The 22,933-nt window shown below is 35.3% G+C and overlaps 1 protein-coding gene across 1 annotated transcript in view; it reads left to right on the top strand.

The window, feature by feature from the left end:
* The window catches only part of MALRD1 (MAM and LDL receptor class A domain containing 1), a 585,291-nt gene extending 573,249 nt beyond the window's left edge, over window positions 1-12,042 (top strand). Inside the window, exons 39-40 of the mRNA XM_040248365.1 lie at window positions 8,705-8,780; window positions 11,867-12,042. Of these exons, the coding sequence (XP_040104299.1) occupies window positions 8,705-8,780; window positions 11,867-11,947 (157 nt within the window). The 3' untranslated portion in view covers window positions 11,948-12,042. The remainder of the gene's footprint in view (window positions 1-8,704; window positions 8,781-11,866) is intronic.
* Window positions 12,043-22,933: the final 10,891 nt, after the last annotated feature.

The raw sequence follows: 22,933 nt of genomic DNA, 5'->3' as shown, positions 1-22,933 counted from the left end.
TGCCCCCCACTGCCCTCAATTATCGCTGCTTTTCCAAATTGGCTTCTTTTCTTTCTTTCCTTTCTTACAGATTGTTTTAATTCTTTTTTTTTTTCTTTGAGTAATCATCTTTCCAAAGGTAGGCACCATTTTATAGCTCAATATTTTTGTTTACTACTCCCCATGATTTCTTCTCTTTTTTCTTTAGCAGTGGTCAGATAATACAGCATTTTAATACATTCAGTGAGAAAAGGATGATTTAATAGATTTGGTTTATTGTTTCTCATACTGCCTTATAATGTTGTGTAATTTTATTCTATCTGTAGATTCTTATAACAGATTTAATGTGCCACGATGTAATTACACACTGCAGGTTGTAATCTTGGTGCTAGCTTTTTTTGATAAACACAACCATATGAAAATGGCCCCCAAATCAAATTCTCTAAGGTACTGTTGTGTTTCAAGATTTCCATTAAATCCCTCCCCTCCGGCCACTACCTCTCCTAGATAGTTTTTACCGAAGCACACTTGGGCATAATCTCAGTGTGATATTTTTTAAGGATTTTGGTTGAAACAACCTAATGAAGCACATTGCTGGTCTTCCTAAAATAATATTGTGGGGCCTTGTTACTTTGTTAGTCTTGATGATAGTGACAGTATACAGACCATATATGTCTTCTCTCCTAAGTTGGAGATGTGCTTCTAAGCAACTGGCTTTGGTTTGTTTTGTTTTGAAAGCTGACCTATGGTAACTGATTCTTTTGTCCTGCTTAAACTTGCATTGGAAAATCTTCAAGTCAAAGTTGTATCCTGTATGAATTAAATACATAGACTGGACCATACCCATCTCATGGACCATCCCCAGTGCATTCCCTCTGGGTCAACTCTATTTTCCAGTTCTCAGAATCCCTTTCTATCTACTTCTCATCTGTCTTATATTCTTCTGTTGTGCTTATCTTTGCAAGCTGCTGTAAATTTATTTTCATTATGAAAAGGACAAAGCAATGTCTGAATTTTAAAATTTGTGATACTGTTCCTTAAAAACAGTTTATTCAAACAGGCTAAAATTTGGATTGGAAATGATCAGAGACCAGGTATAAAATAAAACTTATCTAGGGTTTTCAGAAAAGAAAGATGATATATGTAAATCGTGCGGCACCCATGGTTGCACAGAAAATGCAGTGCACAATCTCTCCCCATTACTACAGCTTAAAAATGAACATACCAAAAAAAATTGAAACAAGCAAACCTCATTTCCATAGGTTTTAGTACCCTAACTAAGAATCAAACATTTCTAAAAAGATCTCTTCTTGACCAAAAGAAATATGTTTGATAGATATGAGTAAAAGTAGGGACCAAAAATATTTTATTTTTATTGGGATTTTATAATATATTTTCCCTTTACCTGAAAGATTAAGCACACTCAGGAAGACTTAATAGAAGCTCTTAGAACTGAAAATATTTAGAAAAACCAAATTGAAGGGTATAACATGACAGAAGTTGAAATGAGTAGAGTAGAATTGAGATTTACTTCTGAGGGACACCTCAGGTTCACCATTAATCAGGGTTAGCAAAATTTAATATAATAGGCATGACTCCCAGAATAAATGAATTCCATTTTCACCAGTGAAATGATTGTATTTCATAATTCAGATGGATCCTTTTTTAAAAAATATGTCACATGTACTTTTACTGTTAGAAACATTTTCCCCAGTAGCAACAAATCATATACTTCATAGCCTGAAAACTCACATCAACTCCTGATATTTATACATGGATATTTCATACCATTTTTCAGAGATACATATGAGATGTAGGAAACACAGACCTTTATTTTTCAAATATTGGAAAGTGAGTCATTTCTACCAAATTAATTTTTCACCAGTTGTATGATTTTTTCATTTTCTGTGTGATGAAATGGATAGAGGGACCATCCCTGTTCTATTGTACTCTTCTCTCCCTGGTGGGTCAGCTGGTAAAGAATCCATCTGCAATGTGGGAAACCTTGGTTTGATCCCTGAGTTGGGAAGGTCCCCTGGAGAATGGACTGTATAGTCCATTGGGGTAACAAAGAGTCGGAAACAACTGAGGGACTTTCACTTTCACTTCATCTTCAAGAAAGCCCCCAGGATACCCCTCTGGCCTGGCACTTAACCAGCTGGAAAAAAAAAAAAAGGAAAGAGACAGAGGTCAAAAGTAGGCTCCTGGCCTACTTAGTCTTGGGCTAAGTGGAACAGAAATCTAAACACAAATGTGACTCCAAGATCACAATAGTAAAAATGAATGTGTTTCTCTGGGTATTGATGAAGTATATTGCTGGGAGTGGGCATGGAAGAACAGAGTAGAGAATTAGCTAGTGTATCATCAAGACTTCAGACTCTATACATTTGTTGTTTTTCGTTCTGTAAATATTCACTTGATTCCTATAGCACTAGGTACTACACTAGGTGCTATGATAGAAAAGGAAGCCAGAGAAGGAAGAACCTCCTTTAACCTTCTGTAAAAAATGCATGAACAAGATGATTGCAAAGGTCCTTGCTAACTCAAAATAAATAAATCTATTATAAAAAGTTAAAAGTACTACAGTGAGTATTACTGCCAATGTTGTCACTTCCTTCTCCCCCCACCCCCTTTATTCTAATGTCCTTTCATTGGTCCCAAGCTTTGGGGTCAGGAGAAAAAAGTAGGGAGTTTAAATGAAAATATCAATGGCAAAAGGAGAAAATAAGAAAAGAAGGTAAAAGAATAGCACTGAACCATTAGTGGGCATCTAATTTGTGGTGGGCATTTTATAAACATGTAATTTAATCTAAGAGACAGAAATCTAGTAAGCTGGCACCCCCTAAAAGAAATTAGATCTAGAGTCAGGATCCACATACTGATTAACTCTGTAAGTACAGGACCTAAAGCAGTCTTCAATAGATAATATGTGTCCTAGAAATGTTGGATACATTTAAATAGATAAATATGAAAGATGATAAATAACATAATCAGCATTCTAGCATTCTACCATCTGGAGGAATGAGTCACCACATTATAGACATCATTTTTCCTTTAGACACTTAGAACAGTTATTTCTTAGATCTTAGAATGTTCTTTAGCATTTAGAAACAAACATAGAAATCATTTCTTTAGTGGACGCATGAGAGCAAATTCCGCCACACACACACATGCACAAAATTCTCATGTCTATCTCTTCAAATCACCTTAATGGCTACATTAGGATTACCCAGTTTCAGAGAGTGTTGTTCTTCATACTTTTTAGTAGACAGATTTTTTACAGTACAGTTTTATAATACAGTCCACCTGGATATAACAGAAATCATTGTGCATGGCCCTCTCAGTGTTGTTCCACCCTAATAATTTGTGCTAAAGTTTTAAGCTCACTTGAGCATATTCTAAACTTACTTTTAAGTATGAAAACATTGTGACAGCTTTACTCACATGAGATGGTAGCAAGGAGAAGATATTTGGTGGATTTGACTTAAAAAGACTGACCAGTTTCCCCAACACACAAAATTGGAGAAAAAGTTGTCTGTTTTTAACAAAAAGAAAGTAAACTACTGATTGATAACCAAAAACAATAATAAATTTAGTAAAGAAAACGAATAAGACACTCACTAAGACAAATAATAAAAGCAGATTACAATTATTAATAAACTTACAAAATGTGTAAATAGACATTTATTTTGAAGTATAGATTTGTCAGTTAAAACAGTTCAGGCACTGTCTTGTCATTCTTTTCTATGAGCTTCCTGATAGCCATTTTTCAACTGCAGAATGCTGTCACCTTTTCTTTCAACCTAGATAAAAGCTTATTCACTTATCTAGTCTAAAGATGTTCACATTAAATGGCAATCAGACTCTACCTTAAAACTGTCCAAACGTTGCCATAATAATTTTTTCATACACTAGCATTACAATTTGGTTTTATATTAATGAAGATTTTATAGCTCTGCTAAACTAGAATACGGAGAAGGCAGTGGCAACCCACTCCAGTACTCTTGCGTGGAAAATCCCATGGACAGAGGAGCCTGTTAGGCTGCAGTCCACAGGGTCGTGAAGATTTGGACATGACTGAGCGACTTCACTTTCACTTTTTACATTGGAGGAGGAAATGCATTGGAGGAGGAAATAGCAACCCACTCCAGTGTTTTTGCCTGGAGAATCCCAGGGATGGCAGAACTTGGTGGGCTGCCATCTATGGGGTCGCACAGAGTCGGACATGACTGAAGCAACTTAGCAGCAGCAGCAGCAGCAAGCTAGAGATTAATGTGTTTATCAATAAGAAAACTTAACCAGAACAATTATATAAGAAAAAGAGACAGAATCCATCCAAATTGGAAAGGAAGAAAGAAAACTATACTATAAATGACATGAACATGTATAGATAGAAAACTCCAAAAAAATCCATAAGAAAGCTACTAGAATTAATAACCTCAGCAAAGTTTTTATATACAAGATCAACACATAAAAATCAGGTATGCTCTTAAATACTATCAGTGAACAATCAGAAATTAAGGAAATAATCACATTGACAATAGCATATAAGAGAGCAAAATACCTGGGAATAAATTTAACCAGGGAGGTGAAAGATTTCTACACTTAAAATTTCAAAGCATTACTAAAAGAAATTAAAGAAAACCTAAGTAAGTAAAAAGACATTTTGAGTTTATAGATAGAAAGATTTATTATTGTCAAGATATTAGTACTACACAAAGCAATCTACAGATTCAACACAGTACCCATTAAAACTCCAGCAGCTTTTTTTTTTTTTTTTTTGCAGAAATATAAAACTTATCCTCAAATTAGTATGGAGTTACAAGGGCACCAAAGAGCTAAAACAATCTTGATAAAGGATGGACTTGGAGTACTCACATCCTGATTTCAAAGCTTACCACAAAGCCACAGGAAATGAAACTGTGTGGTATTAGAATGTGAATATAAGTGGAGACCAATGGATTAGAATTAATCAAAATATAAACCCATACATCTATGACCAGTGGAGTTTTGACAACTCCATTCAATAGAGAAAGAACAGTCTTTTCAATAGATGGTGCCAGGGCAACTGGATTTCTGCATACAAAGGAATGGATTTGAACTCCTACCTCATACCATGCATAAAAATTAACTCAAAATGGATCAAAGACTTCAATAGAAGAGCTAAAACCATCAGATATTTAGGGGAAATCATAAGAGTAAATCTTCATGATCTGAGATTTGGCAATGCCATCTTAGATATGATACCAAAAGTAAAGGAAACAAAAAATAGATATATAGATAAATTGGACTTCATCAAAGATGTTCATTTCACTAAGAAAATGAAATAGTGCCCAACACTGTGAATGCAGTGAATGCCACTGAATTGTACACTCTTAAAAAATGGCTAAAATGGCAAATTTTGTTATATACATATATTTACCATATTTTAAAATTAATACAATTAATATTTCTAGGAAACTTTGAATTATATTCTTTAAATGAGTGACTTGTAGGGTGTGTCAATTGTAATTTAATAAGGTGGTTAAAAGGTATAAGATAAGCATTTACCTGAAAGTCATGTTTAATGGATGCAACATACAGGAATTTATTTTTTGTTTTTCTTCATTGCCCATCTAAAATATTTTCAGATATCGATTATAACTACTTTCATGTTTTTAATCAACACTGAAACAATTTTGTTAGTTAATAAGCCATGAAGTCAGTTCCTGTGGAGATATCGATATGCTCATTATATTTAAACTAGAAACTTGTATCAGACTTATCCTAGTTCTGCACTAACATATCTCTGTTTAGCTTCCTCAGAACACCACCTTATACAGTGCCTGCACACAGTGGGTGTAGCCAGAGCTTAACAGTAATTTATGTGAATGCCTGTTAAGTCAGGGGAGGAGAATGCATGTGATTCAACGGTTTCCTTTTATCTACTCTAAACTTCTAAATCAATGCCGTTCTGATTCCCAGAGGTGATTCCATTCTTTGAAACCTTAGCTCTTAAGGAGCTGTCTGCCTAATAATGACAGATACAGTAAGTTAAACACAGCATTTTTTAGCCTCATGCAGACTTAACATTGTACCATACAGTGTTAGGACTTGCAGAAAACATCATAATCAAGCATTTTATGTCCCTTGTAGCAGGATTTGTCATTTTAAGTAAAATTGTTTATTTTTGAATATCAAACATATATAACTGATGAAGGTGGAAAATTATATCATGGAACTTGAAATAGTAATTCTATGTAGCTAACATTTGAAATGTACTTAATTGAGGTATCTATGAGTAGTGGGTATGTTTTTACTTCTTAAATAGGAAGGACATTAAAAATTAAGCCCAACAATTCTCAGATTTTCTATATTGGGAAACAACCCTTGATCTGGGGAAAAATAAAAGTTTGAAATTGCTAATAAACATAATTTGAAGTAAACATAATTTGCTCACCTCCCACTACTCATCCTGTGACCCTTTCTTCTTTTATTATGGTCCATATCCTTACACTTACGTATCCCTCTTCTTTCTTTATAGTCACCCACCCCAAAGGCTGGTCACTTCATTTTAACAGAAAATTATTTAAGACTTAAAATCCTTTCAGAAGAAAAGTATCTTCTATAGCTGAAGCCATAGTAATAATAGGGTTGGAAAATTGATCAATTTACTTGACTTCTGCTTGCCAATAGTGGTTTAGGTCATCTGGAGTCTTAGCAGTTCAAGGCCAAAAATAATCATCTCATACCAAAATCTTTTGTGTTGCTTGTGCCTCACTTCTATCCCACTGACAGCAAAGACTGTCTCTTCAGTTCCTGGTTGTCTGCCCAGTCTTTGGACCATCTGTCCTGTCTGGTCTTATGGTTTGGGTTTCCTCCTGCTTTCTGATTTCATGCCTGATTTCAGCCAAGAATTTTTCTCAGTTGTTGGTGTTTGTGGCTGTCCCATCTTTACCTAGCTCCTAATTTCCATCTTATTTTAATCCTCAGTCTCTCCTGTACCAGCTTCTGCTTTCACATTTGACACATTTCAAAACACCGCTTCACTTCCTACCCAGTCTCAGTTTTAAGAGCAGCCCCATCGTGCCCTAACTCTGCCGCTTATTGAGATTAGTGCTCTGAAAACAACCTTGACTGGTCTTGGAGAGAGAAAAGGCAAAGAATCAAACACCACTTATTCATTTTCATTAATAATTATAGCAATTATACATTTTCAATTAGTGGTTAAGTAATTGTTCCTTCATCATTTTAAAGTATATCTGTGTTTTTCCCACAAAATAACTCACAAAAATGGCTGCTACAACCCTCTTCACCTATAACTCAAAGATGATCTGGTTAAGCTACTGAACATTTAGAAACAGTAGAGGTCAGGAATCTAAGAAAACACTGAATCCACAGGGAGAATGTATTGCCAGCCAGACACAGTTACCCAGATCATGCTGTTGGGTTCATTAATCCTGTTACTTTTTAGAAGAGGACCATGTGGTTTGGTAGATGAAATAAGAGGTCACACCTCTGACAATATATTATCAAAGAGGGAATCAGTAAGACTTACTCTTTACGCCCTTTTCTTTCTGAATATAAAGGTACATTATTGACAAGTATTAATTGTCATTATACTCTGATTAAGCAAAATTTCCATGCCTTTTGGGCTTCCCTGGTGGCTCAGACAGTAAAGAATCTACCTGCAATGTGGTAGAACTGGGTTCAGTCCCTGGGCTGGGAAGATCCCTGGAGGATGGCAGGGCAACTCACTCCAGTATTCTTGCCTGAGGATTCCCATGGACAGAGGAGCATAGCAGTCTACTGTCCATGGGGGTCACAAAGAGTCAGACATAATTGAGCAACTAAACACAGCACATATAATTTCTTCTTCCGGGCTGCCTTCTTAAGACCCTTGCAATCATCCTGGAATTGGTCTTCCATTCTCCACTGTGTGTATGTATATATGAATGTGTGCATATATGCAATTTTCCTTATATCTTCAATAGCGTGTATTTAGTTATCTGGTTATATTTATTTTGTTCCTATGATGAGCATTTGTTTCTTCATCAGTTGTGACCAACTATCCCAGGGCTAGTTGTCATCTAATAAATCTATTGACTCTTAAGTAACCAAAATATAAAAAGGAATGATCATTTAGGAGCTCAGTTAATCTGAGTCAATTATGCAGATATAAACCAGTATGTGAGATCACCACGGACATGCCTCTTTATGACTCCTGAAAGGAAATACTAACATAAAGTTCTCTTCAAAATGTTCCTATTTAAATTTGCTGTTTAAAATTTTAAATACTTTGACTCATATGCTATGTACACATCATTACGACATACAAGGTCATGGAAAATAGTCCTCAGATTGTGGTGGGCTTGGCACTTTGGAATCTATGGGACTTCACAGTGGTCTTTCCTTATAACCAGTTTAGCTTTACATTACATCATTCTTTCTAATGTTGTATCTTTTGTATTATTTTAGTAATAATTAAGAAATTAAGAACAACTTTTTAATATGCTTGGATTTATTTGGATCTAACTTTTCAGACATCACATTATGTTTGCCTTCCAAGATGTGGTTGCCTTGGTGTCCTACAAAGTAGTCTTTACTTATGCAAATACCTTCATAAAAATAAGTACACTGGCTAGACAATGTGTCTTCCAAAGATTTCTATCAGATAACAATCTGAAAATATCCTGTGCTGAATTTCAATACTTACTTTCCTTTTTGTGGCCTTGTGTGCTTTAAGGAAAACTAAAAGAAGCATTAACCATGCATTTGTTAATCCAATTTATGGGAACTGGAGCAACTCAGAGAAAACAGAGGTAAGTGGCAATGATAGACTGTATTGTCTCAGAAGGGGAAACACAAGCACATGCGCTTGCATGCACACACACACACACACACACAGGGTGTGGTCTGGACATGTTCCCATATCATGGTTAATAGATGTGTTTAGTGGACTTATTTCCCCACCAGAGAGATGAGATGGGAAGGATTTTCATTCTCTCTAAATATGCAGTGAGAATTTTCCATTTCAGGACGGTTTCAATCTGCTTATAGAAGTCCACTGTTAAATGGCTTTGTGGTCATTGTTCATACTGAGAAAGAGGCAACAACTCTGGAAAATATCAGTTTAACTGACAGAGTATTAGTCATCTCCTTACAGTAACTCTTCTCCATATTTTATTCCCAAACACAAAAGGGATGATAGCGTTCTGTGCTTTCTTTCAATTCAGGTGTGGGCTGTGAGGGCTGTTACCTGATAATTTAGACAGAGAAAGGAGAAACTGAAGTGTTACATCTTTCTTGGCCTTTTTAATGGCTACTCCTTATAAGTGCAATATGAAATAGGCTGGAGAGAAAATGTCAAGTAAAATCCCTCTCATCCCTTTCTTAAGTATGTAATATGAGCATCCATTTGGGTATAAAACAGGATTAGCCATGACACATCACATCTGTGTGAAAACTTCCTTACATCTGCTTTTAGAAATATTGGTAATTAATTAATTCTGTTGTCAAAGTGAGCATATGTTAGAAAACCAGTTTTCATTTTTAATGAAAGTCAGTCACAAACAGTTACTAAAACTAAGTAGCAGAGGTGGTTTCCAGCATATTTGAGTTATGTGGTCAAAGTCTAATAAAACGCTTGACTTTTTAAATTTCTGTTACCTGATAACTTGGGCTTCCCTTGTGGCTCAGCTAGTAAAGAATCCAGCCTGCAATGCGGGAGACCTGGGTTCAGTCCCTGGGTTGAGAAGATCCCCTGGAGAAGGGAAAGGCTACCCACTCTAGTATTCTGGCCTGCAGAATTCCATGGACTGTATAGTCTGTGGTGTTGCAGAGTCAGACACGACTGAGCGACTTTCACTTTACCTGATAACTTAGAAGAGGAAGGGAGAAATTAAGGGCATTACATCTTCATTAATGACATAATACACTCTGTGTGTGTGGTTATGTTAGAAATGAAAATAAGTAAGATATACCTAAGAATACAGAATTAACTTGATTTCAAGTCAATTTAGTCACAGAGCAAAAATGAAAACATAGTTCTACTTAATGGGTAATATTAATAAATAACAAACAAAGTAATGTATCTTCTTGACAAAGTAGGAAGGTATAACATAAACGTATTTTCATTTTTACTAAAGAAAAGAAAATTTAATCTTTTTAGTCTTTAGCTTAGTTTTTTAGAATCTGAAAGTTACAAAGGATGTAAGGAAATAAAATGTTTTAAATTTGACATTTTTTATTAATCATTCCTCTTTCATGTTGTTTCTTTCCATTAAGAATGGCTAGAGAAGAAATCTTGTCATAGCTCTCAACTTTTGTTGCTTTTTTTATTTTTGTTGTTTCAGCAACAAATAACTTTGTATTAATTAAACTAAGTGCACCTTTCCTGACATAACAGAGAAGTAGACTTCTCAGAAAATACTCTTATGACCATTCTTAGAAAAAATTCTCATATTCTGATATACAAATTTAGAAGATAGTATATTGAAAACCATCAGCCAACGTCTACAATGATCAACCCATGGTCATTCTTGTTTCACCTCTGCTGCCACCCATTCCCTCCACCCACCAGAATGGTGGTGATATTTTTAAAAATAGACTCTATTTTCTTTGAGAAATTTCAGGTTCAGGTTCAGGACAGAAGGTACATGGATTTTCCATACATCCTGTGTCCCCACACATGCATAGCCTTTCCCATTATCAACATCTCCAACAAGAGCAGTACATTTCTTACAACTGATGAGCCTACACTGACATGTTGTTATCACCCAGAGTCCATAGTTTCCATTACAATTCACTCTTCGTGTAAACCAGAGTGTTTTTAAGCAAATTCCAGTATCATTTAATTTTATCTGTAAATACTTCAGTTATACTAGGATAAATATATTAAAAAAAATGTATAACCACAGTATCACTTGCAAACATTTAACAGAAATTCTGTGACACAATCAAAGATTCCATCAGTGTTCAACCTATCCCATTTGTCTCATAAATAAGTGTGTGTGGAAGGGTTGTGCTTTGTTGTTGTTGCTATATTTTTAAAATCAGTATCCATATAATTTATGTGCATTCAAATTGTTAGACTTGTCTCTGCTGCTGCTGCTGCTAAGTTGCTTCAGTCGTGTCCAACTCTGTGCGACCCCATAGACAGCAGCCTACCAGGCTCCTCTGTCCCTGAGATTCTCCAGGCAAGAACACTAGAGTGGGTTGCCATTTCCTCCTCCAATGCATGAAAGTGAAAAGTCAAAGTGAAGTTGCTTAGTCGTTTCCAACTCTTAGCGACCCCATGGACTGCAGCCTACCAGGCTCCTCTGTCCATGGGATTTTCCAGGCAAGAGTACTGGAGTGGGTTGCCATTGCCTTCTCCAGACATGTCTCTAGTCTCTTTTAATCTCTAGATTTTGTTTTCTATTTTCCCCTTGCAATTTACTTGCTGAGGAAATCATGTTGGTTGTCCTATACAACTTTCCATGTTTTAGATTTTTTAATATATACTGCAAAATATAATTCTCCCAGCTGAAAGCTGTTTGGCTGTTGTTTTTTGTAAATATTTTTATTTAGTTTTATTTAAACTGACTATAATTAAAGTAACAAACTTAAAAACAGTACCATAGAAAGAAGCAGTCAAGATCCTGGCCACTGCATTCCCCCATCTCACTGGAGGTGAGGATGAGGCAGTGGCTCCTTTGCTCAAAGGATGCTGGGCACACACCAGGAAGAGGCTTGTGTCAGTGATTCATGCAGTATGGACTAAAGGTGTTGAAGTAGGAGTCACAGATGCAATAGTTATTACTCCAGTGAAAATCCATTAAAAACTCACTGCATTCTGCATGATCTGGAAAAAAGTCTCTTATTTTAAAGTCTAAAATCATAACTCTTTCGATGTGTTTTTCTTTAGAGTTCTATATACTCCTTCTCAAATCCGTTATATGACACAATATCAGGAAGACTGGAGACTACATCTAATCATCTCAAATAGTGCCATCAAGATCATCAAGACTGGGACTTCCCTGGTGGTCCAGTGGCTAATACTCTGCGCTTCTTCTGCAGAGGGCACAGGTTTGATCCCTGGTCAGGGAACTAAGATCCCACATGCTGCATGACATGGCAAAAGAAAAAAAAAAATGAAAGAAAACAAAAAGATTAAATCTGATCTCATATCCAGTCTGTGAAATCTGATAGAAACTCATCTTATTCAATAGTAAAACTGGAAGGGATTTGGAATACCATTCTAATTATTACAGTTACAAATAAATTTTCTTATAGAATATTTTGAATGTTTTCATGGAATCTGAATTAGAACTTTATCTTCATTATATATCTGAATATTTTAATAAAATGTCCCACTTAAGTTTCTTGTTTTCTTTTCACTTTATTATAGTTATTTTTTTAAGGATGAATCAAATTGTTTCAGATCCTGAATATAAAGAAGCTTTAAGATGCTTATTTATATTCCATTGAGCTTAGAAATAAAGTTGAACTGACTACAAACCAGCAGGAGTGGGTGGACAAATATAGTAATCCTAATCAACATAACCATGAATAAAAGGTATTTCTGTATTTGGGGGAAAAATATGATAAATTATCATCTTGAACTTTCCTTCATTCAAATCATCATTTAACATCTATCTTTACATAGATATAAAAATAATGCTAAAATATATGTTAAGAAGCATTGTCTTTCTAAAAAGAATAGAGAAACCAGAAATAAACCCACACGCTGATGGTCAATTAATCTGCAACAAAGGAAACAAAAATATACAGTGAAGAAAAGACAGTCCCTTCTGTAAGTGGTTCTGGGAAAACTGAACAACTGCTTATAAAAGAATTGAATTAGAACATCTTCTCATACCATATACAAAAATAAACTCAAAATGGATTAAAGAACTAAATGTAAGACCTAAAACCATAAAACTCCTTGTAGAGAACATAGGCAAGCTTATGTAAATCATAGCAATATTTTTTGGATCTGTCTCATAAGGCAAAAAAAAAAAAAGCAAAAATAAACAAATGGAACCTAATTAAACTTAAAAACTTTTGCACAACAAAGGAAACCACTGACAGAATGAAAAGACAATCTACTGAATGGTAAATATTTGCAAAAGGCATAACAAATAAGGGGTTAATATCAAAAAAATATAAACAGCTCATACAACTCAATATCAAAAAAAGAAACAATGCGATTTAAAAAATGGGCAAAAGACCTGAATAGACATTTTTCCTAGGAAGAATACACATGGCCAACAGGAACAAGAAAAGATGCTCAACATCAGTAATCATCAGAGAAATGCAAATGGAAACCCCAATGAGACATCACGTCACACCCATCAAAATGGCTATCATCAAAAAGTCTACAAGTAACAAATGTTGGCAAGGATGTGTAGAAAAGGAACCCTAGTACACTGTTGGTAGGAATGTAAATTGGTGCAGTCACTATGGAAAACAGTATGGGGGTTCCTCAAAAAACTGAAAATGGAACTACCATTTGATCCAGCGATCCCACTCCTGGGTATATGTTCAAAGAAAATGAAAACACTAATTTGAAACTTGGTGTTTCATACGTACCCCAGCATTCACAGCAGCATTATTTATAATAGCTAAGATATGGAAGCAACCTAAGTGTCCATCAACAGATGAGTGGATAAAGAAGATACGAGGTGTGAATATGTGTGTGTGTGTGTGTGTATATATATATATATTACTTAGCCCCCCAAAAATGAGATTCTACATTTGCAACAATGTGGACGGAGGGTATTATACTTAGTGAAATAAGTCAGACAGACAAATATTCTATGTTATCACTTATATGTGGAATCTAAAAAATAAGACAAACCAATGAATATAACAACAACAACAAAAAAAACACACAAAAACAAAAACAAAAAAACCGTCACAGGTAGAAAGAACAAACTGGTGGTTTCCAGCAAGAGAGAGGGCAGAAGGGAGGGGTAAGAAACAGGTGGAGGATTAAGAGATACAAACTACTATCTGTGACATAAATAAGCAAGGATGCACAGCACAAGGAAATATAGCCAATATTTTAAAATAACTTAAATGCAGTATCATCTTTAAAGTATTGGGGTTTTTTTATGACATTTTGGGCTGTAAGTAACTGAAAACTTCCCTACTGAAATGGCTTAAATAATGTGGCAATTTTTAGCCAACAAGTCAGGAAATTGGGAACTAGGGCATCTCTTTGCTTTGTTATTCTTTAAAAGTTTTATTTTAAATTTATTTATTTTTGGCTGTGCTAGGTCCTCATTGCTGCATGCAGTCTTTCTCTAGTTGCCATAAGCAGGGGCTACTCTCTAATTGTACTACAATAGCTTCTCATTGCAGTGGCTTCTCTCATTGAGAAGCATGGGCTCTAGGCCCATGGACTTCAGTAATTGCAGTGTGTGGGTTCAGTAGCTCTTGTGACAGCTCTATGGCTTCAGCAAGGATTCTCATTCACAAGTTTCAATTCTCAGGCTATGTTTGGGACATTTCTGAGCCCCATGTAAATAGTTCCCTTTGTGAGAGTACACAGTAGAGAGAAATATTACTTTTCATTAAACTTACAATAAAGTTAATCTCAAATTTTATCAAAATTAATTTTTGAACCCCATAAACTGCAGTCTTGTTTTGCTCTCTATGAATATCTTTTTCTAAGTGCTGCTTTCCAACTAACACCAAAATTTCTGAACTTAGGAAAAAAATCATACAGGAGAGGATCAGTTGTCATTCTTATTGTTGAATTGTTGTTATGTACTGTCTGGTTCATGGCAATGTGGGACATATACATTTTTGGAAGTTGCATTTATTTTAGCTTAAAAATATCATCCAGATATATTCAGTACTTTTATCCAACTTCCTAAAGAAGCAGAGAATTAAAATTCAGGTATAGTTTTAGTAAAGGTCTCAAAGCTACTACATGAAAAATATAGCAAAAGTGCAAAAGAGATAATAAAAATGACTGTCCAATTTAAATTGGCTTGTTTCTTTGGAGTATCGAGGAAACTCCTGACATATATGTAGCTTCTGACTGAGACTAATGACAGAGACTAGAAAATCTACAGAGACTAGAAGTTAAGATATTCTTAAAAGTATTTAAAACTTTCTTCAGGAGCAAGTCAAACACACTTTAAAATGTATAAGTCAAATATTTGTGAAATCTTAACAAATACCTGGAGAAGGAAATGGCAACCCACTCCAGTACTCTTGCTTGGAAAATCCCACCGATGGAGGAGCCTGGTGGGCTACAGTCCATGGGGTCAGGAAAAGTCGGACACGACTGAGCAACTTTACTTTCACTTTTTACTTTCATGCATTGGAGAAGGAAATGGGAACCCACTCAAGTGTTCTTGCCTGGAGAATCCCAGGGACAGGGGTGGCTGGTGGGCTGCCGTTTGTGGGGTCGCACAGAGTCGGACACGACTAAAACGACTTAACAGCAACAGCAGCAACGAATACATATGCAGTTCTGTGGAACTAAAAGAATGAAACTGATTTTTCTTATCCAGTAAGTAGAAGACGTAGAAATGTTTATGTTGTTTTCATAATTTAATGCAAGATTTAGAAATAAAAATTTTATTTTTATTTGAATACTTCTTTGTCTGAAAACTTTCTGATATAAGTCCAAATTTGCATCATTGTGATTTTTAGAAGAAACAAAGGAAGCAAAAAAAAAGAAAAAGAAAAACCAGAGGGACAACAGGAAGTATAGAGAGCCCACAAATAACATAACTCAGCTTTAAATCATCTAAAATTTCACAAAGGAAAGAGAATCTGTTGAAAGTATTTTTTTTTTAAGCTGGTAGATGTCAGGAGAATGGATACCAATGAGTAGTGCTAATAGATTCTTACGGTTTTGAGTGCACACACATTTAAGACAACATCTTATTGTTAATTGGACTCATGTGACCAACCTGCTCTTTCCCAAAATATACTTTAAGCCCACAGCAACATTAATAACAAACTGATAAATACTAATCATCTGCCAAATACTGTTCTTATTTTCTGTGTTTTAAAATCACAAACGTGGAAATATTTGTATATTATATTAGCCACATGTGGATATTTAATATGAAATTTAAATTAGCCAAAATTAAATGCAAATGTGTGTCTTTTGTTGTACTAACCATGTTCCAAATGCTCAATAGCCACATGTGGCTTGTGACAATTGTTTTGGTCAACAGAGTACATTTCCATCATCCCATGAAGTTCTCTCCAGCAGCAGTGGCTTAGAACAACTTTGAAATATTTCCCTATAAATAGCACAGCAGTAATCTCTATAAATCTACTAAGCACTGAAAATATTTACTGGTATATGTATTTTAACTAGAAGCAGCCAAATTTTAGCATAATGATAAGTTTTAAATAAGACAAAGCATGTTTAGCTGTAAGCAAACTACCAAATATGTGTGATAAAGTAGCATATTTTAACAGTGCTTTCTTGGCATATAACATATTATACTCATATCATCTTTGCCTATTTTTTCTACATTTAGATGGCATTTTGAAAAAATCATGTAAGAATTTGCTTTTCCCTTTTCATCTTCTTGACTGTCAGTCATTTTTCACATTTGTCACACTGAGAACTGAAGATTCATGAATCCTTTAAATAATAACTGCCTTGTATTTTTCATTTAAGGGCATGTACTTTAGGTAAACCAACTACAATATTCATGGCAATGTCTTCTGCAACAAGCAGTCTTAAACTTTATTCTTAAAAATAAACACCAGGGAAAATCCATAAAAGGACTTTGAGTTTGTTTTCCAAATGTCTTTTAAAAAATAAGATTTCAAGTATATATTTCACTGTGAACAATGAAAGCTTTGTGAGTCTTTTCTCTGGCTGCAGCGGGTTTTAGTTGTGGCTCGAGAGATCATTTACATGCGGTATGCAGACTCTTGGTTGTATCACGTGGCTTCTATTTCTCTGACTAGGGATTGAACTCGGGCCCCTTGCATTGGGAGCTGCTGGACTACCAGGGAAGTCTTGCTTTGTGAGTCTTAATGTTATTCTACTTTTTTTTGTATCAACCTTCAAAATGCTTGGAGTGTCATTGCTGATGTGTCTAGAAAACCAACACAAGGGTTCAATCTCTAAAATAAGTAATCATTAAATTCAAGAACTTGCTCTTTAATTAGAAGTGAAAAAGCACCACTTTCTACAAGCACCCACTTTGTGAAATTTCAGTGAAACTGGTTACATGCCATATCTTGAATTAAAGAACTCTATAACTATGAATCAGTTAAGTATGCAAATAAATAAAAGCATAAATGAATGATTATGATACTTAAGGATCCACTCAAAAATTCACAGATACATGTCATTAAACATTCTGAGAGAGTAAAGAACACATTTTCTTCTCTAGAATGTAGAAGCAATAATAGAGAGGTTTTTATTTTTCTAAATTTAAAAACATTTATTTCTATAGGCCTGGTTTTAGCCACTTTCAAGACAGCTTCCTTAGAGTTATATAATATTTGCCTAAAGCTGTGTTACTAAGAAATCAGCTGAGGAAATTAGCATTATCTCTGCAGTCAATATATAATTTGGAGCCGATGAAAAAATGCCAGCATAAAAGATCAAGAATAGGAAACTTTGTTTCTCTCTCTAGCTTTTTTTTTTTTCTCTGTTTACTAGTGATCGCAGTGGGAAAATAAGAGGTTGTTGGTGGTTAGTTGCTAAAGTGTATCCTACTCTTTGCAACCCCATGTACTGCAGCACACCAGATTTTCCTGTTCTTCACTATTTCCTGGAGCTTGCTCAAACTCATGTCAGTGATGCTATCTAATCATCTCATCCACTGTCGCCCCTTTTCCTTTTGACTTCATCTTTCCCAGCATCAGGGTCTGTTTCAGTGAGTCAGCTCTTTGCATCAGGTAGTACTGGAGCTTCAGTTTCAGCATCAGTGATTCCAAGGAGTAATCAGAGTTGATTTCCTTTAAGAGTGACTGCTTTGATCTTGCAGTCCAAGGGACTCTCAAGAGTCTTTTCCAGCATCACAATTGGAAAGCATCAATTCTTCAGTGCTCAGCCTTCTTTATGGTTCATCTCTCACATCTGTACATGACTACTGAAGAAACTATAGCTTTGACTATACAGACATTTGTTGGCAAGTGATATCTCTGCTTTTGAATATGCTGTCTAGGTTTGTTATAGCTTTCCTTCCAAGGAGCAAGCATCTTTTAATTTCATGGCTGCAGTCACCATCCACAGTGATTGTGGAGCCCAAGAAAAGAAAATCTATCACTATTTCCACTTTCCCCCCTTCTATTTGCCATGAAGTGATGGAACTGGATGCCATAATCTTAGTTTTTTGAATGTTGAGTTTTATGTCAGCTTTTTCACTCTCCTCTTTAACGCTCATCAAGAACCTCTTTAGTTCCTATTCACTTTCTGCCATTAGAGTGGTATTATCTGCATATCTGAGATTATTGGTATTTCTCCAGGTAATCTTTATACCAGCTTGTGCTTCATCCAGCTCTACATTTCGTATGATGTACTCTGTATATAAGTTAAATAAGCAGGGTGACAATATACAGCTTTGTCATACTCCTTTCCCAGTTTCAAAACAGTACGTTGTTCCATGTCCGGTTCTAACTGTCCGGTTCTAACCTGCATACAAGTTACTTAGGAGAGAGGTAAGGGGATCTGGTATCCTCATCTCTTTAAGAATTTTCCACAGTTTGCTGTGATCCACACAGTCAAAGGGTTTAGCGTAGTCAAGGAAGCAGTAGATGTTTTTCTGAAATTCCCTTGCTTTCTCTAGGATCCAATGAATGTTGGCAATTTGATCTCTAGTTCCTCTGCCTTTTCCAAACCCAGCTTGTACATCTGGAAATTCTCAATTCATGTACTTCTGAAGTCTAGCTTGAAGAATTTTGAGCATTATGTTGCTAGCATGTGAAATGAGTGCAGTTGTGTGGTAGTCTAAACATTCTTTGGCATTGCCCTTCTTTGGGTTTGGAATGAAAACTGACCTTTTCCAGGATTATGGCCACTGCTGAGTTTTCCAAATTTGCTGGCATATTGAGTGCAGCATTTTCACAGCATTATCTTTTAGGATTTGAAATAGCTAAGCTGGAATTCCATCACCTCTGCTAGCTTTGTTCACAGTAATGCTTTCTAAAGCCCACTTGACTTCACCTTCCAGTTTTGTTTTGTTTTGTTTTGTTTTGTTTTGTAGCTGTTTTCTAGTGATCCTAAAGAGAAAATAAGACATGAAAAAGAAAAATATATATACATGAGTATTGGAAGAGGAAAAAATTGTCATTATAAATAGTAAAACAAGTTTGTTAGATATAAGAATAATATATAAGGCTAACTGAATATATGTCTTGAACAAACAAAATTTTTAAATGAAACTATTATGATAAATTTAAAATAGATATACTAGAATAATAAATCTTACCAACTCTCAGGCAGGCCAATTAATTTCTCCCTGATGGGAATTTGCCTATTAAGCAGACATATGAAAATGTAAGATAGTTGGACTGAAGGCAATAGAAGCTGAGGCACCTTTTGGAAATGCCTACAAAAATGTTGCCCTTAGTTCAATTTTCAAAGCAATGCTGCCTCAGATCCTTCACAGGTTCTGACTGTTCTTTTGTTCAGTTTTGAGAGCTCCCTAGTATCCTTCCAATATATCCCTTTATCTTGCTTAAGTTGGTCAGGCTGTTTCTATTACAAACAACCAAAGAAAACCAACTTAGCTTGAGCAGCTGTAACAAAAATGCCTTAGACTGAGTTGCTTAAACAAAAAAAACGTTATTTCTTATTTATTTCTGGAGGCTGGAGGTCTAAGATCTATGTGCCAGCAAAGTAGGTTTCATTCTGAGGCCTCTTCTCTTGGATACTGGGTAGCTCCCTTTCCTGTGTGCTCTCGTAACTTCTTCCTGTGTTAGGGAAGAGAAGAGTGAAAGTAACCTCTCCTTTTCAAGGCCCCACACCTCATGACTTCTTTGCCAAAGTCTTATCTCCAAACACCATCACATTATAGTTAGTGCTTTGACATGTAAATTTTGGAGAATACAAACTTTCAGTCCATAACAGTGCTGTTGTTACATGGGATCTGCAAGGGTTTTTTGTTACATTTTTCATAGATCATAGGTGTGGGAAATACATTAAAAATTGGCTAAGAATATAATAGAATAAGAATGTAAAGTTCAGATCCTGATTTAGACAGTGACGTGTGATTACAGACCAAGAATGGATTAGAAAATCTATCCTTTCTGCTTTCTAGTAATTCCTTCATTCTTGTTTACAAATGCATTCTGTATACTGTCCATTATTAGGGGTTGAAAATATCAATAAAAGTAAAGTTTTTAACAAATATCATTAAAGTCATATAAAATATTATTTTATAGATTTTCAGAAAGCATTCTGTACTATGAGAACAGACTGTAAGAGCAGCTTGGATAACTTTTAGAAACTTTAGTTTTAGCAACTTTTAAAAATGAAACTCACAGACGGTTAATTAACACTGAATGAAGTTATTGAAATTTCTTAAAATAAAGAATCACAAAAAATATATATTTGCCAAATTTTGCATAGATTTAATCTAGAAGAACACAAGTCCTCTTTACCAAATTGTGTTTGTTCCCAGTGAACACAATTTCACTTAACTCTGACTTCCCTAATAAACATTTCATGGTGAAGATTTGGAAATATATTATTCCTTAGAAATCATTTTACATGGCCTTACTTTTGTTTCAGATGTAAACATTTTAAGTACTAAATTGTATTAAATTTGGAAACACAATAAATAAATGTCTTAATATTATTCATGATTACAATTTTCAAGAAGTACTTAGTGCCAAATTAAAAGACTTATGATAGAACTAGACATTATAATGGCATTAATATGAAGAATGATAATTTATATCAGTGTGCCACAAATTAGTATAATGATTTCCCAGCTGTAATAAGGAAGAAATGTATCCATTTAAGTAACATGAATTCTGTTCAGGTAGGAAAGTAGCATACCCATACTCAGGTATAATTTTATCCTATGTCTACACATAGAAGTTACATTGTATGGAGAGAAAGGGAAGTCCTCATGTCAGACAACATGCAATTGAATGCAAAACTTTGCAATGATGGAACGAAGAAACCTTTGATGCAAGTTAGGGTCTTAAGAACAATGTAGAGATAGAGATATATGGATGTAGATGGCTATAGCTATATTTATATAGCTATAGATATAGATATAGATGGGTGTATATAGGTGTGTGTGTGTGTGTGTGTGTGTGTGTGTGTGTGTGTAGAGAGAGAGAGAGAAAAAAAGAGACAGTGAGAGATCACATAATTCTGGTTTATGTTAAATCATAAGTGAAAGTGAAGTCGCTCAGTCGTGTCCGACTCTTTGAAAGCCCATGGACCGCAGCCTACCCAGGCTCCTCCATTCATGGGATTTTCCAGGCAAGAGTACTGGAGTGGGGTGCTGTCGCCTTCATAAGATGGAGACCCTCATCCTTTCTTTTGCTAACCTCGCTAGTCTATCCAAATCTAAGACAGCTTTAGCATGGCCATCATGCAGAGAATTTCTCTCTCCCCACCCCCACCCACCTGAGCCAAGACAGGGGGTGCTTCTAGCGGTCAAATTCTTAAGGACCTCCTCTCTGTCTGCACAGTTCTTGGGTTCAAACTCTGTCTGAACAGTTCTGTTCCTCAAGAAAACCCACTTGAGGACAGACTAGAGGCAGATTTTTCCCTTCCATGTGAAAAACAGATGGAACTTATAGAGAAACTATAAATTTAAAACTGGTTGATTTACATTCTTAATAATGTGCCTATTAAAAAATTTATAGGTCTTTGTATTGCCTATAAGATCCTCCTATTTTTTAAATAAATTTCTACATCTTTCTACAAAATGAATATCCTGGCAATTTTTTATTAGAAAAAGACCTTGGAATTTCACTTTTTGAAGGACATTTGATGAAGTAAATCATAACCAGAGATATTATAAGGTAAAATATAATAAAATATTTAACATTTTTCAATTAAAATTATGTTAGCAGGAGAAAATGGTACAAAGTGTCTGGTGCCTTGAAGTATAAAGACAAGAAAATTATGCCTGTGCCAAGTAGGATTTTCATGACCTAGAGATTTCTGAAAATGAATTTCAAGATTCTCAAGAGCACTAGACATTTTGCTCTTCATGGGTACCTATTTGGCAGATACCCATTTGCAGTTCCCTGAATCGTTTGCATTTCTTCACACTTAAGGTGCTTGCCAGATATAAATATGAAAACAGATAATTTCTAATTCAAAAGAGTGCCAGTTCCATGCTTGGTATTATACATCCCAATGGCTGATCATTTAGTATTGCCACAGCAATTAAAACCAATTCTTTGAAACTGGATTACTCACTTGATGTGCTTTACATTAACCGCAGCACCACCTACCATACTGAAAAAGCACGTCCAAAAGAGAGAGGATGTCTTTCCCAGGAAAGCCTGCCTCAGAATGATTATTTCTATCTGATGTTACAGAAAAAGCTTCCACAATAGGCACATATCAATTCCGTACAATTCAGCTCGTCCTTCTATGACTGATGCATAATAGATACTATTGTAGCTGTTCCAAACACTCTTGTTCCTCTTCGTCACTCTCTATCATACCATGACTAGAAAGACAATGAGCATGTTGCTGCTTCTGAAAAGCTTTCATCTACTGCAGCAGCTAGAGGCCGATCTGAAAAGAAAGAAAGGGGGATGGGAGGAGATGTCAGAAAACCAACCCAGTGGCTGCTCATTCGCATGCAGTGCATAAACCATTACCAAGCCAAAGATTAAAATGAACGTAGTTCAATTAATGCAAGAAAACGGCCAGTGCTTGATGTGTTTCTATCAATCATATTACAGCATGAATGTAATTTGGAAGTTGAAAAAATAAGAAGGCTTATATTAGGATTAAAAACTCAACTGTTTTTGGTTTTGTTTTGTTCAAATGGCATATGTTTTATGCCAATTA

This window comes from Oryx dammah, unplaced genomic scaffold (assembly GCF_014754425.2).
Source record: "Oryx dammah isolate SB20612 unplaced genomic scaffold, SCBI_Odam_1.1 HiC_scaffold_10, whole genome shotgun sequence".
Taxonomy (NCBI): domain Eukaryota; kingdom Metazoa; phylum Chordata; class Mammalia; order Artiodactyla; family Bovidae; genus Oryx; species Oryx dammah.
The sequence above is the reverse complement of the archived record's forward strand: the minus strand, read 5'-3'. Positions and strand labels throughout refer to the sequence as shown.